At 54.8% G+C, this 18,190-nt stretch overlaps 1 protein-coding gene across 8 annotated transcripts in view; it reads right to left on the bottom strand.

Moving 5' to 3' along the window:
- The window catches only part of TMEM63C (transmembrane protein 63C), a 98,084-nt gene that overhangs the window by 18,787 nt on the left and 61,107 nt on the right, over positions 1–18,190 (bottom strand). For all 8 annotated transcript variants that reach the window (XM_036084317.2, XM_036084316.2, XM_036084318.2 and 5 more), the window contains 7 exons: positions 16,237–16,398; positions 15,416–15,495; positions 14,943–15,024; positions 10,314–10,351; positions 4,348–4,490; positions 2,859–2,907; positions 1,047–1,155 (listed from right to left, as the gene is read on the bottom strand). In XM_036084317.2, the coding sequence (XP_035940210.1) occupies positions 1,047–1,155; positions 2,859–2,907; positions 4,348–4,490; positions 10,314–10,351; positions 14,943–15,024; positions 15,416–15,495; positions 16,237–16,386 (651 nt within the window). In that variant the 5' untranslated portion in view covers positions 16,387–16,398. The remainder of the gene's footprint in view (positions 1–1,046; positions 1,156–2,858; positions 2,908–4,347; positions 4,491–10,313; positions 10,352–14,942; positions 15,025–15,415; positions 15,496–16,236; positions 16,399–18,190) is intronic.

Raw genomic sequence — 18,190 nt, 5'->3', positions numbered from 1 at the left:
CTGGGGCTGGGGCTGGGGCTGGGCTGGGGCTGGGGCTGGGGCTGGGGCTGGGGCTGGGGCTGGGCTGGGGCTGGGGCTGGGGCTGGGGCTGGGGCTGGGGCTGGAGCTGGGGCTGGGGCTGGGGCTGGGGCTGGGGCTGGGGCTATGTGGGTGCTGGGGCAGGTGTGGGTGTGGGTGTTAGCTTGGGTGGGCAGCACTGCCAGGCCCACGTGCAGCCCCTCAGCCTCATCACTACACCCCAAGGGCAGCTGTGCACATTAAACCCTGGACTGCCAATGCCAGCCAGCAAGGTGTAAAGAGTTAAAGCCCCGAATGCAGCCTCAGCCAGTGATGGCCAGGGAGCTGGTGGGAATGTGCGGACTGCTCCCCTAGGCAGGGAAAATCTAGGGTGCTTGTTCTACCCGACTCCCAGGGTAGTGAGAGTTGCTCCTTAAACTCTCCCTCTTACCTGCATCTTCTTTTCCATCCCACTTCCCCACCCTCTAGTGGTTTTTCTTAGGATCACCTTCAAAATAAGTGAATGCTGTGCAGACTCTTATCTTAGGGCCTGCTTGGGAGGTGGGGTGACCCAAACCAGGACAGTGGGGCTACCTGGGCCGGGCCCTGGGCTCTCTGACCTCAGAGACTGTGGAAGGGCAAGGACCTTGGGCACTCCCCAGCAGGGGACACTGAGCACTTAGGATGGAAGCGCCTGCCGGTCCAGGGGTTTGTTAACCTTTTAGTTTGTGGATGGCTGGGGCTCAGGGGTCTTCAGAGAGGGGCCGGGCAGCAGGGCAAGGGGTTCCTAGGAGGCCCCTGGGAGCAGCTGTTTACCGACCGGTGTGGAAGCGTTCCAGTGGCTTACCAAGCAGGACAGCTGGGCGAGGTGCCGGGTAATGACTCACCGGGCCAAGGGGAGGAGGCTTGCCCTGCTCTGGTGAGACTGCCCCCCACAGGTGTGCAGAATGTGCGAACGGGGATGCCTCTGAAGGCCGGGAGTGCAATGGTCCAGCGGGGGCGGCTCTGGCTGGGAGGGAGCAGCTCGGGAGTTCTTTTCACTTACTCACCTTGTAGCTCTTCTTGGGCACAAACCCTAAACAGTGATGAGCCATGAAGACGAGGTTGATGAGGAAGTAGAGGAAGGAGAAACAGCTATGCAGCCACAGGACCTTACTCCTGCCGGGAACCAGACACAGCAGGGGTGAGACCACCCTCTCCCACCCCAGGCAGTCTCCCCCTGCTGCCCTCCGGTACTTCCAGACACTTGGCCACCTTGGAAGGGGATGGCCATGGTAAGAAGGGGGGGCCACGCCAGCTACCGCAGGCCTACATTTACTGAGTGCTTACTCTACGCCAGACCCAGGGTGGGACTAGATGCTTTCTGTACCTTTTCTCACCAGATTCTCACACCCTATGAGGGTGCTACTGTGGCTATCTTCATATTATCCATAGGGAAATGAGGGCCAGAGGCAGAGGTCACTCCCGGCCGTGGCAGCACTGGGAGGTGAGCCTGGGGCAGAGGACGCCCAGGGACTCCTCACCACCATATCGGGCTGCTGGAGGCTCCAGCTCACGCTCCCACAGCCGCCAGGCAGCCCAAGTAGGGGGGCCATCGGCCCTCAGTGCCGAGGGATGGGGGGGTCCTACTCGGGCCCCGAGGGAGGAGGGCCCAGCGGATTCGCTCTACCTCTCCTGGGACAGGAGGAGTGGTGGCACCAGGGCTTTGGGCTCGTACGATGCTGTCCCAAGGCATCCGGCCAAGAGGACTGTTCAGAAATAGGACCCACCTTATTTGGTGTGGTTTGAGAAGAGAAAGCTGCCTTGCTTCACAATCTCTCCTCCACACTTGCCCCAGCGCCTGACATTTCACCGAATATTCCCTATCCAGCTAGGTGTCCTCGGACGGGGCGAGGAACACTCCAGCTCTCTGCCAGTATGGACTTATGGATGTTGAAGGTCTTTCCTGCCCTATTAAAACTAACATCTTGTCGGGAAGGTGTAGGCACCTTACGCCGGTGGCTGGCCTGGGAGAAGCTGGTGAGCTCCGGGGTTGGCAGCACCAGGGGAGGGGCCACCTGGAAGGACAGGTAAGAGGATGCCATAGCCCCGTCCTGCTGATTTGGGAGCTTGATGGAATGCAGGGTGCAGGGGGAAGTGGGGCAGGGATGCGTGAACCCCCACTCACACCTGCTGGACCTGCCCCTTCAGCTTTGTCAGGAAGTCGGCCACACGTGGCCAAGACCCCCTGTGGGCCTGTTTTCTCAGCGTGGACTGGCAGGGCCACATGTGGCTCAGTACACATTGACTGAGCCACCAGTTGGGTTGGCTGCTGCTGAAATCCACGAATCACGTCCAACGTTTGTTCCTCCCCTGCTTCCCACCAGACTAGGAATGCAGCTTGGGGTGGGCGGGCACTGCCCCGGACCCAGGGCCAGCTAACGGCAGAGGCAGGGCATGAAGCCGGGTCACATGGGTCCTCAGCCCCCCCTCCTCCCCCCGGGGGTACGGGAATTGGGTCTATGCGTTAGTCATTAGGTGAGGGTTGACATGCACTATTTTTGGGCAGGAAAGAATAGCTCAAGCCTCTGCTTGCTACAGGGTCTTTGCCACTTGGGCGCTGGATGTAGTAAACCAACAGGACTGTCTTTCCAGGTCTTTGGAGTGGCCAGTTTGGGTGGTTCTACCTATTACAGATATGGGGACACTGAGGCACCAAGAGAATGCAACTTCTGGCCTCCCGCTCAGTACATGGGTCCCAAGGAAACCAGGCCTTTCTTAGCAGCAAAGCAGTGCCCACATTTCCGACCCACACGCTGGACCTTCTCTCCCCACCAATGCCCCAGCCAGTAGAACGGGAGGTAAGAGGATCAGGTACCTACTCTATGGAGACATTGACGATGGTGGTCCGACCAAAGTGGCTATTCCAATCTGGAAGAGAAAAAAGTGGCTGACCTCAAGGCTGGTTCCTTGATTGAGTGAGTCGAGGGGGCTGCTTGAATTCAAGGTTCCTGAATGCATGCCTGGGGTCTGGAGATGCTTGCCCATGTCCTGCCCTTCCTTCTCGTTCCCCAGAACTTGCCTCCAACTCCCAACAAAGCCAGCAGAGGCCTCTTCTTCTCCCTGGGACTACTGGTTGGGGCTCTACGGCTGTGACGTGAGACCAAGTCTTGGTGTGGCATCCCCAGCGCCCAACTGGAGCGTGGCAGACACCACCAGTAAGCGCTTACTGAAGGAGCCCAGGGCGCCGCCATGAGTGGAGGGATGAAATCAGCAAGGCTGTTACCACTGGCAACAATCACAAGAATGTCACGTTGCCTCATTGGGACAGAATAAATCCTTCTGGCAAAGTGCATTAGTTTGTCGGTTTAGACACCTCTGAATGTTATGAAACGTGTCCAGAAATCCTGCATTAATGTAACATATACATTATATACAATATATCATCACCAACACACTAGCTCTTAGGAAGAGAATTTGGAAAGACAGAAGTTGCTGACTCTGGTAACGGTATTTGGTGGCGCAGACATTGCGTGCTACCTTGAATTAACCAAAGTCTACCTCTGGCCGAGGAGAAACAGCCCTGTGAGGAAGCAGGGCACCACTGGCTGCCACCCGGGCATGGTGGGCGCTACACGACCCCACCTAGCTACACAGCCTCCAGCCCTGCCCCTCCTCACGTTGCTAAGTGAAGTACCGGCTGTTATTCACTGAGCGCTCACTATGAGCCGGGCACCAGGCATGCATTCTCTCCCAATCCCCATGACAGTTGAGGACCCGACGCCCGGGGAGAGTGATCTGCTGCAGATAAGATGAAATAATTTGCGAGATTGGGCGAAGGTGTTTTCTGGGAAGCAGATGTGGGTCAAAGTTGGGGAACCAAGATTTTTCTGTCTTCGAAGCCCAAGCCCACAATGTCAGTCTGTCCAAAGGACTTGCCCTTTTATAACAAGCATAGCGAGACTTCCTAGGAGACCAATTTTGCACTTCTAGGGCTGTGTCTGGTCACCGTGCAGGTGGGGAGAGATCAAGTTCAGGGATCTCTGCTGTAGGTCACATGCCATAAAAAGGCCTCGCAAGCACCTGGCCAGGTGTAGCGCGGGGCTGCCGGTAAACCTTCAGTTCCAGGCTGAATTACTATCGCATGCCTGCTGCACCAAGGTCCTGAGCCAACCTCGTGACGACGACGTCTCCTCTCCAGTCTCCACGTGGGATAACTGAAGTTTGGGTGGCCTCAGCTCACATCACCAATTTTGAGAAGTGGAATTCAATTTTGGATTTCTAGACTCGAGACCCACGCTCTGTCCTGTCTCCCGGGCTGCCCCTCTGCTCTGGGGGCCCAGGGCCCCGGGCGCACTGAGCTCCGCCTACCCAGAACGGTTCCGATGTAGTTGACAGGCAAGATGATACCCAAGGAGGGGATGCAGAGGATGAGCACAAAGATGATGAGGTGATACTGGAACATGATGTAGATGCGGGCATCATCTCCACACTTGCTGATCAGATCCTCGTTCCTGGAAGAGACACACAGACGAGGACATTCCTCAGGAGCCTGTGCGGCCACAGGTATACTGGAAGGAGGGCAAGGAAGAGAAGATTATCACCCTACCCCCAAGTTTTTATTTTTAATTTTTTTTTAGAATTATCACCCTTTGTCTTAAAGCCTCTATCATGCCTGAAATGTATTTCACTGAATTTCACGGGCATATCCAAAGTCGAAGCTGTTACACACACACACTTGGGAATCCAGAGGCACTTTTGAAATCATGCAGTCATTCCATCTTGCCTTGCTTCGTGTTGAGTGCTTTCTATGGGGCGTGCACCAGACCAACCAGTAGTGATATGGAGAGGCATCCGATTTTTTTTTAAGTTGTGTCTTTTAATTTGTTAATTAAAAGGGAATTCTTTTTTTTTTATTTATTTATTGAGAGAGAGAATGAGAGAGAGAGAGAGAGAGAGAGAGCATGAGAGGGGGGAGGGTCAGAGGGAGAAGCAGACTCCCCACTGAGCAGGGAGCCCGATGCGGGACTCGATCCCAGGGCTCCAGGACCGTGACCTGAGCCGAAGGCAGCTGCTTAACCGACTGAGCCACCCAGACGCCCTAAAAGAGAATTCTTAAGGTCACAATGAGATATCACTCCACACGGCCAGATTGGCCAAAGTTAGAAAGACAAGAGCAAGTGCCGGCGAGGGTACGGGGGCACTGGGCGCTCTCCCCCACGCACGGGTACATACTCTGGCACCGCTGCTTTGGCAAACAGTTGGTATTATCTAAGGACACTGACTACATTCACAGCCTGTGACCCAGCAGCTCCGCGCCTCGTTTTATTCCCAGTGGAAACACATGCACATGTGTATCAAGAGACATGTCTAAGAATCTCAGATGCATTATTTCTAACAGCCCCAAACAACCTAAATGTCTACCAAAGGTGGAAACGGACACAAGAATTGTGAGATACAGGGGCGCCCGGCTGGCTCAGTCAGTGGAGCGTGCGACTCTAGATCTTGGGGGTGTGAGTTGAGGCCACACATTGGGTATAGAGTCTACTTTAAAAAAAAGAGTGTGAGATACATACGTATATGTATATACGTGAGATCTATATGTAATGATATAGATAGAGAATGAAATACTGTACAGAGATAAAAATGAAAGACCACAGCTGAACTTCACAAACACAATGTTGGGTGAAAGATCTAGGCACAAACAATACATACAAATGTTTCCATACACAAAGTTCAAAAATAGGCGATACTGAACTATGGAGAGAGAAGTCAGGATACTGGTTGTCTTTGGAGAGGGGGAGGTAGGGGGAGGTGACAGGGGGTTGAGAGGGAGCAGGAGGGGGGCTCCTGGAGTGCTGGCAATTCTAATCCTTGATCTGCTTTGCTACAACTGAGCTGGACCTTGATTTTTGTGCACTTGTCCATATGTGTGTTATACTTCAAAAAGAAATTTAAAAGCAACACACGCTTATTACAGAATTTTGGGGAAATACAAAGGAGAAGAAAATCATTCCCCTAGAATCTCATCCAACCTAAGATAATGACCATGAAGCATTTTGGTCCATTGCCTTTAGTTTTTTGTCGTTGTGCCGGTGGAATTTCGTGACTATAGTATAAACAGCATCGGATGTATTGTTGTGTTGCTTAGGTTTTCATCTGAAGCCTTTTCTGACTGTTTCACGTTTTGTGTAAATGTTTTCATGGCTGGAAGTGGTAATGGTGATAGTGGCCTCCATTTCCAGGGCTCATACCCAGCACCAAGGTGGCCTCCCCACTCGGCTGGTGGACGTCCCAGGGTTTACTCACCCCTGCGCTCCGGTCAGGCCTGTAGGGAGTATGCAACTTCTAGCATCCAGTCCAGGATTCAGATTTATTTTTAAACAATACTATAAAGAGCATATCTTCAAGGCGTTTCAATAATCCCCATTTAGGGAATTATTTAGAGCTCTCGATTTTTTTTTTTTTTTTAACTGCAAGCCGTTAAAATACTTCCTGCCCTGGACTTGAGAATTAAATCCCAAGAATGGGGTGGGTGGGAACTGGTGAGAAGGCGGGGTGCTGGGGAGCGGGAACGAAGGGAGAGTCCTGCTGCAAGGCTTGGGTGCCAAGACCTGGTCACCTGACAGGAGTGAGCCTCAGACAGCGTGGGGCTGAGAGAGCCTCCCGTCTCAGAGGGAGCCGAGACACCGACCCCCTGCCCGGAAGTTCCAGCCACCACCCTCCTCCTCACAACTAATTCTCCTCTTGGCTCTAGTCACTTCCCTCCTGTTTCCTCTTTCTGGAGACCCACTGTATCCACTGTCCTCTCTCATCTTCGAATTCACAGCCACCTCTCTCCACATCTTGGAACTACCACCGGGTTCAAGGGCACACTGGCTACTCTGAAATACAAGAAACTCCTCAAGCCTCCATTCCCTGACCTGCTTCCCCTCAAGTTCCAGCCAACATCTTCACCTCCCTCCTCCCGCCCACCTCTTCCTCTGCCTCAACTTCACAGACACCTTACCCAGGAACCGTTCCCCCAATGGAGACCCAAATCACTGACGTCCACTGACGTCCACACCCTCTTCGTGCTCTCGTTGCACTCAGCCAGGAGCTCAGAGCTCACAGGCTGCCCGCCACACCCTCGAGGCCTTCAGGGAGGCCAGCCCTAAAGATCGCCGCCTCTTCCTCCTGCCCCTTCGACACTCTTTTTTGATCTTGCTTCCCGTTTTGGGTGACCGATCTGCTCCCACAATTTCAACTATGACCTTGTGCACCCATCTCCCAGGCCGCGCCCTCCTGCTCGGCCTTTCTCCAAAGCTTTAACGAACCCTGTTTTTCAATAGCTTGCTGGTCAACTCGCGGGTTTGCCCTAGCCATAATTCATCATTCCCCCAACTCCTCGTATCTCATCAGCGTCCAACTAGTGGCGTCACCATCTTCCCCAGAAACCAGACTTGGATCACTCCTTTTCTTAACCAGTTGGAGGCCAGATGGGAGGCCATCTGCCTCCTCCCTTGGTCAGCACCCCCTCTCACCTGGACACTGGAAAACCCTCCTTAGGTGCTCACCTTGCCTCTGGACTTGCTCAACTGCCAGTCCCCCCCATACTCCTGCCTACAAACAGATTCTCACCCTGAGTATCCTGCTCAAAATTAGGAATTAGCTCTTTACTGCCTCTAGATCAAAGCCCAGGATTCTTAGCATTGCTGGCAGTCAAGATCCTAGCTGATTCTTCTAGCCCAATCTTTTAGCCTCTCTCTTGAGATGTATCCTTGTTTCTAGCCACACCAGACTGACCATTTCTGGATGCTTCGGCCCATCTCTGTCCCAAACCTTCACTCATGCAGTCCTTTCTTTGTGATGGGCCCTCCACTGGGCCTAGTGTGGAAATTCTTCCCATCTTTCAAGGCCTAGCTCAAAACTTGCTTCTCCTGAACCCCCTAGCTGGCATTAATTTCTTGTTCCCCCAAATGCCCTTTGCCCGGCAATAAAACTTCCCTATTATGAGTGAGTCTTGTTAACCTTTGCCTCTCCAACTAGACTGCTTGGGCATTGTGCCCGGGGACTCTGGCGTCCCTGTCCCTGCTCAGGGACTGAGCTGTCTCAGCGGTGTGAGGCTGTCTTCTAGACCCTGCTCCTGAAGGATGCAGGATGCACCGTGCAACGGCCAGCCATCCTCCCTTCCCGGGTGATGTGCTCCCAATGGAGAAGCCTTTGGGTGGAGTCAGGTAGGGGGAAGAGGATCCTCACGCAGACACACACACTGCGCACACTGACCTCCCCTGACCTGCAGGTCCGGGCACGCACACCTGAACAGCTGCACGCGGATTTGCACCAATGTAGCCATGTGCCTCTTTTATTTCATATTTGCACGCACACCACAGAGTCACCTACCACATGAAGTCTTGTATTTGGCACGTACGCTTCTCTCCTGCAACATGGACACATTTTTCCCCACCCTGAATACACCCATCGACGTGTCAGCAAATGGCAGAGAAGATCCAGAAAGTCAGCCTCAAGCTACTCAGGACTGAGGATATGGTCAGCTCAGACAGGCGCAGGCGCCCTGGGATTCCTTCCCTCTCACCCCTGCAAAGGGCTGGCTAACGTGCCACCCTGCCCCTTCCCAGCATTCATGACTTTGCTAAACCTAGGAACCTAGAGCCAGCCCGGACAGCCTCCTGAGGTCACCAGCTCCAAATGATCATACACCCTAGTGGTCATTTTAAAAAAAAAAACACTTTTTTTTTTTTCAGTAAATGCTTGTTTAAAGGAAAAAAAAAGTAAGATTCCCTAAAACTGTTGAGAGGGATCGCGTCTCCGGAGGAGGGCTGGAGGTGGACTTTCATGTTTCTCTGAATGAAAACATATTTAATGTGAGCTTGTGCATGTCTTAAAAATTACCAAAGCAAAACCAGAGAAGGTGCCAAGAGATAAACCATTTCCCCTCCACTTCCCCTGCATGTGGCTAAGGTCCCCGGACCACACACAAACTAGCTGTATCACTTCCAGTGGACCCTGATGAATGATGAAGGTAGACTGGGGTGGGGGGTGGGGGTTGGGGGCAAGGCCACGGGGACTCCCCCATCAGCAGGGCTGCAGCTCAGACACCAGAGGCTCATGGTCCTAAGCCCAGCTCAGGGCTCCCAGGGCCCAGGCACAGTGCCCTTGCCCCCTTCAGCAGGTCTGGAGAAAGAGAGGCACCCTGAGGTGGCTCGTGGGGGTGAGGTGGGGTCTTGGGAAAATGGAGGAAGGCTCCCAGCCAGGACCTTGACTGGTGGGCGTGCAGGAGGAAGTTCTAGGAGCCTCTGCCAAGAAAGCAAGTTAGCAGGCCCAGTCCGGCCCCTTGCTGCAGGTGGCCTCGGATGGGCCGCGAGGCTGCACCCTAAGGCAGGCGCCAGGCAAGAAAGGGCCCTGGAGGAGGGGCTTGGAAGATGGGCAGGGCAGGACAGATGGGGGATATTTAGGGAGTGCCCAGGAATGTGCAGGGCTATGAGGTGGCGGCAGAGCCGTGTGCACAGGCACGAGTGTGCGTGTGCGTGTGTGCACGTGAAAGCATGCACACACACACCGTGGGGGCACGGAGAGCTGGAAGAGCCCTGGAAGGTGCCCAGCTGAAGCGGGGCGGAATCAGGAGCGGGAAGTCAGAATGCTGAAGTGTGGGGGAATCAGGAGAAACAGGTGACCTGGGGTCTGTCTCCCTGCCAACTGGGGTCTGGCCCTAAAGAGATCCAGGAGGTGGGGTGGGCAAGGGGCTGTCCCTCTGTTATCAGGGCTGAGCCCTTCTGCCCGCTGTGTTCTTTCCCATTTCAGTATGATGAAGGATGCTCACAGAAATAAAGCAGAGAGCACTGCAGGAAGGACTTTTTTCCTAGGGTGGAGTTCATAAAAGTGTTTTTGTACGCGTGACTAAGTGGTGCCTTCCTGAGGGCTGCGGGCTATGTGCAGTTCCCATCTCCCCCTCCCCCCCCCCCGGAACCCCAGAGGGCCTGCTCTGCCTGGGCAGGGCTGAAGTGGTCAGGGGGAGTGGGGGATGGGGCACAGAACTCAGGTCCAGCCCCAGACCTGCGGGGCAGCAGGCTCCACCCCCATCCTCCCCCAAGTAAGGCAGCTGCCAGCACAAGCTCAGAAAGTTCAGGCACAAAGGGGCGCCTGCATAGTGGCTCAGTCAGTTTAAGTGTCTGCCTTCGGCTCAGGTCATGGTCCTGGGGGCCTGGGATCAAGCTCAAGTTCCGCATCGGGCTCCCTGCTGCCGCTCCCCCTGCCCCTGCCCCTGCTCTTGCTCATGTTCTCTCTCTGACAAATAAGAAATAAAATCTTAAAAAAAAAAAGAAAGTTCAGGCACTTACTTCATGGTGACGGTGTTGAAGAACCAGGAATAGAAGCCCTAGGGAGAAAGGAGAGAACATGTGAGAAAATCCAGCCCCAGGCCTGCCCTCCAGCTGAGTGAACCCAGGCAGCGTCCATAGGGGCCTCCTTCCTGGCAAGAGATGGCAGCGAGAAAGAGCTCAGATTCTGGAAGGAAGTGGGCTCCAACTGGAATCTGTGGTGACTGTCCAGGAAGAAGTCTCCCCGGAAGTGAGCTGTGAGTTCACATTCCTGCCATGTGGCATCCTGTTACAGGAAATGGGGGCTTTGTGGGCCTTGGACCAGAGGGAGAGAAGGGACCCTTTTTATGCAGTAGACATCGGCTGCTTTCTGTCTGTCCCTCGTTGCTTCCTTCTGGGAAATGCCCCCCACCCCATGCATATGGCCTGGTGGGCTGTCCATGAAGTAGGGGTCTGCCACCAGTGGGCAGTTGGTCAATGGGAGCATGACCCAAATGGGGCCAATCAAAATTCTCTTAGGGGGATTGACGGGGATCTCGGGAGAGGGAGTCTCTCTCCACCTGAGCTCCTGCACCTTGGTGAACACCATGGAGCCTGCAGGGGCTTGGTGCCATCTTCGATGCCAGAGGCAGGCGCTTGTCTGAGAAAAATAGCCTGCTCAGAGGACAGAGGGCTGGAGGGGGGATCCTGGTGGTATCTCTGGACTCCCTGGATCTCCCTGTACCCAAGTCAGCCACTTCTCTTTAATTTCCCCTGACTCAAGCCACATATTACCTAGTTTGAGCTGGGTTTCTTCTCTTACATCTGAGAGTCCTGCCGATTATGTCTTTCTCTCAGGGTCTTGCTGTCTGGTTTCTGGGTGGTAGGGAAGGGCAGCCTCAGCGGTGGAGGGGTGGGAGGCCTAGAGAGGTTGTGTGCTTGGGAAGAGTGTGCATGAGGATAGGCTGGGGCCCATGGCCCTAAAAGCCGCCAGATCTGGTAGCTGGTTAAATTGTCCTGGTGTGCGCTTCCTTCTGGGATTCTGCAGGATTTAGCAAAGTCTGGGAAAAGGCTGCAATTCTTGATTGACCCCATTTGATCACAAGCACATCAGTGAAACAGGCAGGCCCACCTGGCTGACATTCCCTGGCACCACACTGATTGGGGAAGAGGTATTGCCCAAAAGGAAGCCATGGGGAGTCAGGCAAGCAAGAAACAGAAGGAAGTTCTTTGCTTCCTTCCCTGGATTGGGGTTGCCTAATAAGTCAGATGTCCACCTCAGGGGGGGACCATTTCCCCAGTTCTGTCCTGGGGAACTAAGATAAAGACACTCTCTAAAAAAGGGTGGGGGGAGTGGCTCAGTCAGTTAAGCGTCAGACTCTTGATTTTGGCTCAGGTCATGATCTTGGGGTCGTCAGATCGAGCCCCATGTCGGGCTCTGCGCTGGGCGTGGAGCCTGCTTAGGGTTCTCTCTCTCTCCCTCTCCCTCTGCCCCCCCCAAAAATAATAAATAAAATCAGGACAGATGCTCAGGTATGAGTCAAAGCAAAGAAGGAGAATACCACTTACTGGTGGCACTGACTGGGAATGTCCCCAGGGAAGGAGTGAATTGCTAAGTAAGAGTTGGGCAGAGAGTCTGACCACCCTTCCCTGCCAGGGAGGGGCTTTCTCCACCACCCACCTTTGGGCAAATGGGTGTGATTTATTTAGGGAGCAAGTAGGTTTGCTGACAGTCCCTAGTGGTCGTGCACAGTGGAGGACACACCTTCCTGGGAACCCCTTCCACCCCCTCTATGGCAGGTGCCAAGGGGGATAGCACACAGGGCACGCATGCGCCCCGGAATTCACACAGGACAGGACTGTCCGTCAAAGGGCAGAGTGTGGCCTCCATGCCGTGACAACTGCACAGACCCGGATGTGCCGCGAGCCCGTGTGGACTACCTCTCTCTGGGCTCACAGACAACAGACCCCCCCAAGGCCCCCCCAACATGTACATCACAGCTACGAAAGGCATAAACCATTCAGCAAACTTAGCAGCTGAATAGCAGGCCCGAGAAGGGATGCCACGTGCCCTCTTGCCTCACCCCTGCAGGCAACGGCCACAAGCAACCAGGGGCTAGCTTGGCACACAAGGCCTGTGACAGTGGTCAGTTCATTGCACCTCTCTTGGTGGCCCCACCCTCCTCACTCCCACCACGGGGGGTAATGACCCCTCTGCTGTCCCCAGGCCCCTTGGGCTGGCTGAGGTCCCGGGATTGCGGCTGGGGCGCTCCAGGGGCCACTCCCCACCTCCCACTCTCCCTGCCTGCCTCATTTCCAGCTCTGCAGGGTGACTGCCCACTGCCGCCCTCATGATGTCTCAGATCTTTTTAAAATAAATGATCTTTGTGCCATTGTACAAAAAAACCCCAACCAAAGTAATGTTTCTGAAAATAAAGCTGAGGACCACCTTGTAAGGCAGGTGTGACTGTCCTTATTCTACGGAGAAACTCTGAGACACAAACTGGTCTGCGGCTCACCACACAGCTTGGGGCAGATCGTGGCAGGTAGCGGGACCAGGTCTCTTGGAAGGATGATAGGGGAAGGAAAATGGTTCTACTCCCTCACTGCCTCCAACAAATACCTATCAGATGCTAATTACACGGCAGGCTGGCCTGGGTGCGGGGACAGTGGCGGGCAAGACCTGGTCAGATGCACGGGACCGATCGGGTAGATGAGGGATTGTTACCCACTGGGTTAAGAGCCCTGAAGAAAAGGAATGCACTTTCCGTGTGCAGAGGACAAAAGATCCGGTCCTGCGTGGGGTGGATGGGGTTCCCGGGGCAGTGGTGCGGGGGCTGAAATCTGAACGAAGGGTCAGTGTGTTAGCCCTGAGCGGGGGCCACCGCAGAGGGAGACAGGGAAGAGCGGGTGAAAGGCCCTGTGGAGGAAAGGAGGTGGCACTTTTGAGGATCTAAAAGGTGGCCGATGTGGCCAGAGATGGGGACTTGGGAGGAGAAGGACAAACTGGACAGGTTGGCGGGAGACCAAGCACGAGGCCACGCAGGCATCTGCGCTTTATTCCAAGAATAAAGGAAGGAAGGAAGTGAAGGTTTACACAGGGGAATGTGTGTCCCCGCTCATGGGGATCGCTCCGAATGCAGGTGGGAAATGGGTGGGGCAGGACATAAGTGTGGACATAGAGATTCGTTAGAGGCCACCCTGGTCATCCAACAAGAGACCAGCGGGGGCCTGGACTGGGGGGTGGTGGGAGAGGAACAAGACTGGGAAGGTGACAGCAATACAACTCGGTAATGGACTGGCTGTGCCTGGGGGCCTGGGCCACACCAAGGGGGTGCACCTGGGTGGGTGGTGGGCAGAGTCTGAGACCAGGGATTGAGGAACAGGTGGGTGGACGGACAGCGTGGCATGTTTCAGACATATTGAATCCCAAATGCCTTTACAATATCCACGGGGAGATATTCTGAAGGCCATTGGATAAATGTGCCTGGAGCCCAGAGGGAAGTTTAGCTGGAGACGGAAATTTAGGAAGGGTCTGTGGAGAGGTGGCAGTTGAGGTCGTGAGTATGGGTGACACTGCCCAGGAGCATGAGGAGGAGGCCTGGGACCCACTGAGGGCAACTCCAGCTGTGGAGGAGGAGCCTGCAGAGGGGACAGAGAGGAACAGATGGAGTGGCAGAAGGGACGCCCAGAGAGTGTGGTGTCACAGAAGCAACTGGAAGGGCCTGTTCAGGAGGGGAAGATGGTCTATAAGGCCGGATGTTTCTGAGAGATCAGATGAGAGGAGAACTCAGGAAAGTCCATCGGATTTCATGGCGTGGGACAACTGGTGAGCTGTCTGGGTGGGATGGAGGACGGAAGCCACATTGCAGGGGCCGAGGAGTGAGGGGAAGTGGAGAGCACAGGTGCAGACGGCTCTTCCAGTTTCGCTGTGATGGGGCAGAGGGACACAGGCAGCTGTGGGCTGTGTCGGGGCCCACGACCGTCCCTGACACCCTCTCAACACTCCAGCTCCGTCCCATTACCGTGGCCTGCCTTCTTTGCCCCTTTTGGAATTCATGCCCTGACCACCGTCCTGTGTGCATCTGTCTGGGTGTCTCTCAGACAGGGAGAAAGTCCCATGAAGCAGGACTTGGTCCATTTTGTTCACTGTCCAGTCCCCGGACCAGCAGTGGCCCTCAGCAGGGGCACCAGGGCAACTGGCTGAGCAAATGAACAAGCTCGGGTGGACTACTGGCATCCGACAGGGACGAGAAGGAAGAGAAGACCGGGCTCCATGGAGCAGGATGGAGGAGGCTGAGGGAATCCCTGCCTCATGTGAGGAATCTCCTATGTGAAGTAGGAGGTGAGTCCTTGGCTCAGAGTGGGGCTGGGGCAGGACGCGGGCTGTGACGAGGGTTGAGGATTTGAGAAGAGCAGGAAAATTAGTTTTAAAAATCCCTCTAAAATAACAGAATTAACTAACTCTTACTTGGAGGTAGGAATGGTGAATAGCTCCAACTTTCCAATGGGGAAACGGAGGCGTGGCAAGGCTGAGGAATTGGTCCAAGGTCACATGGCCAGGCCGGTGTCGCGGGCTGCAAAGCCCCTGAGTGTGAGCATGCTCCTTTCGGCACACGGCTGGGCTCCAGGCCAGGAACCCTCTGGGCCCAGGCCCACCCAAGCACTCACCTTGTCCTTGTGTTCCATCTCCAGGGAAATATCCGAGGGAGATGTCTTCTCGCTCTGCTCCCCATAGATCAGTGAGGTCAAGCTGCAGCCAGGAAAAGCAGTGAGCAGGGAGGCAGAAAAGGAGAGAAAAGGCCTCAGGCTTGCTGTCCCTCTGGCTCCCAGGCCGAGAGCTGCAGTACCCTCCTGTCCAGGACCTGAGCACACAGCTCTGGGGACAGACAGTAATCACCCCTGTTGCCAGGTGCCCAATGTATCTTGGGAGTCACGGGATCCAGAAAGTCTGAGATCCGAGAAAAAAGTGGCCTTGTGCCCAGAGATGACTGCCCTTACCCACCAAGTTCTCTTTCTGCGAGGAGGGCCAGCGCAGGGGCAGGAGTGCGTGCCGAGAGGACACCTGTTGGGTCCCGGTTGTGGCGGCACATCCCCCGAGGAGGCAAGCCACTCACTCCTCCTGACCCCCAGCCCCCCCTCACCTGTCATTGTGTATCAGCAGAGCCAGGCGCCCGTAGTCCCACGCAGCTTTCCGGAGGAAGGAGTAAACCAAAATGATGACCTACAGGCCAGGGAAGGGGATGTGGGGATATGTCTTCTGCTTGGCTGGCCCCTGCATCCCCGTGGGGGAGACCCTGTCCCTCAGGTTCCCAGGGGCTCCCTGGGCTCCCCAACAAGGTGGCTAGCTCTGTTAGGGTAAAGGCCATGCCTTTTTCAACTCTGGATGCCCAGTGCCCAGCAGCTTCCCGGCACAGAGTGGATTCTCAGAATTTGCTGAATAAAGGCATTGGTGTCATGCTTGGAACTATCCGACAAGAACATTCCTTGAAGGGGCGCCTGGGCGGCTCTGTCGGTTAAGCATCTGCCTTCAGCTCAGGTCATGATCTCAGTGTCTTGGGATGGAGCCCCACATCGGGCTCCCTGCCCAGCGGGGAGTCTGCTTCTCTCTTTCCCTCTGCCCCTCCCCCTGCTTTTGCTCTCTCTCTCAAATAAATAAGTATTAAAAAGAAAAAGAAAAAGAAAAAGAAAAAAAAGAACATTCCTTGAAGAAATCAGCAAGGGGAGAGAGAAGGGAGGCTCAAGGGCACCGGCCAGGTGGGCTTCTGGACAAAGGCGCGGGGAAAGGAGTCTTAGGAATTCTGCCTATTCCTGCGGTCCCCTCTTCCCGGGCTGCCCTGGACACGACTGACATTTGGGAAGTCCCCACCACTACGGCTGGCATGCGTTTGGAGAGCCGAGGCCCCTGCTGCATCACTTGCACCCCTCCGAGGCCTCACTGCCCAGCGCGGAGCCCAGGACTTACCACCCACAAGAAGATGTTGATGAACAGCACGGTGGGGATGCCCCCAAAGGGCTGCCCCTGCAGGACGGTGCTCCGGGATTGGAAGCATTCGTTCGTTGTCATGTTCCGAGTCTCTTCCATCACGTTCAGGCTGCGCGGTGGGACAGCCATCCTGGGAGCTCCCTGGTGACGAAGGGACGCTCAGGTCAGACAAAAGAGACCCTCTCACTCTGTAATCGCAGAAGCCTGCCGGGGAGATGGGGCGGGGCGCACTGCGTGTCCATTGCCAGCCAGTAACAGGTCAGGGTGGGAGGCTCAGCCCTGAGATGGCACACAGCCTTATCCCCTAAGACAGCAGCTTCCCCAAACCCAGAGCCACGATGGCAGAAGAGCCCAGATCCCCATTTGCTCCCTTTACCGAAAGAGTCCTCAAATGCATCTCCAAATGGATCTTCTTATTCATGCCTTTGTGAAGCTTTTCTTGCATAGAAATGAACAAACTTCACAAAGGTGGGTAGGACCCCAGAGTGAGAGTATTCAGTCTGGAGAACAGAACTGCATTCATGGGACGCCCGTGCAGACAGGGTCAACATCCTATGATTCTCCGATCCAGTTCCCAGGAAAGGAAGGTTCCTAAGACTAAATGAAGTAAAGCAGGAGGGCGCCTGGCACAGAGCAGTGACTCAGTAAATGTCACTGTCTTAATGTCGAACTTGAGCCAGGGAGATCGGCGTCTGCCCAGGGGCCTGAGCCAATCCGGTGAGGGCTCAGGGTCATGGGCTTCAGTATTCTCCAGACTTGGAGAAGAGTGAGAAGCCCCGATGAAAACGGGAAATGACTCGTAGCTGCTTGAAGTTATCTGCAAAGTTGTTCTGGTTTTTAAGATCATTCGTTTTGGCTCCAGACCTCATATCACCCTAGGAACTCTTCACTCCCATTCAAGAAAAGCAGGCTCATTCCTTCCTTCCTTCCTTCCTTCATTCAACAAGTATTTAGTGAACAGCTGCCTGTGCCAGACCGATGCTGGTGGATACATCGCTGAACGTATTAAAGGGATCACTCTGATCCTTGGTTTGAGAATAAATGGGGGCGGGCCAAGCAGAGAAGTAAAATCGGACAGGTCAGTTAGGAGGAAATTGTAGCAATCCAGGCAAGAGGTAACCACAGCCAGGACTGGGATGGAAACAGAGGAGGTGGTGAGAAGTGCTCAGATTTTGGAAGTATTTTGAAGGTGAAGCCAAGATTTGCTGATAGAATGGATGGTGGGGGGTAGGGTGTAAAAGAGAGGAGTCCAGGGTGACTCTGAAGTTTCCGGGCCCAGCAACTGGAAGAGGGGAGGTGCCGTTATGAGGTGCGACAGCCAAGAAGTGCAGGGTGGAGGTGGTCAGGAGCCTGGTGCGGGACATGCTAAGTGGACATGCCAGGTGGGTGGCTGGATATGAGTCTGCAGCTCAGAGGAGAGTCAGGAGACATAGATGTGAGCATCACCAGCAGACAGAGGACTCCTAGGCGGGGAGGACTGGATCACCAAAGGAGTGAGCACAGAGTGAGGCTCAAGGTCTGAGCCTCGGGATGCTCCAGCGCAGACAGCTGGGGCAGGTGAGGAGGACACAGGAAAGGGACTAGAAGAGCAGCCAGCGAGGAAAGAGGAACAGCAGGAGAGGGTGGTGTCCTGGAAGCTAAGGAAGTGTCTCCAGGAGAAGGGAGGGACCGAGTAAGATGACAACTGAGGATTAGCCACAGTTAAAGCAACAAGGAGGTTTAGTGGGTGGCCAGACTGGAACAGGTGCGAGAAAGGAGGATGCCGGCGGATTTGGAGCCAGTGGGCGTGAACGATTCCTTTGGAAAGGAACCAGAGTTTGGAAGTGGTTAGGATGGGAGAAGTAGCAGAACATGGTATGCCAGTGGGAATGGTCCAGTAGAAAATTAAAAGCTGGTGATGTGGGAGAGACAGGGCATCGCTGGAGCAATGTGA

Source organism: Halichoerus grypus, chromosome 8 (assembly GCF_964656455.1).
Source record: "Halichoerus grypus chromosome 8, mHalGry1.hap1.1, whole genome shotgun sequence".
NCBI classification, from domain to species: domain Eukaryota; kingdom Metazoa; phylum Chordata; class Mammalia; order Carnivora; family Phocidae; genus Halichoerus; species Halichoerus grypus.
Note: the sequence above shows the minus strand (reverse complement) of the source record. Positions and strands in the feature narration are given on the sequence as shown.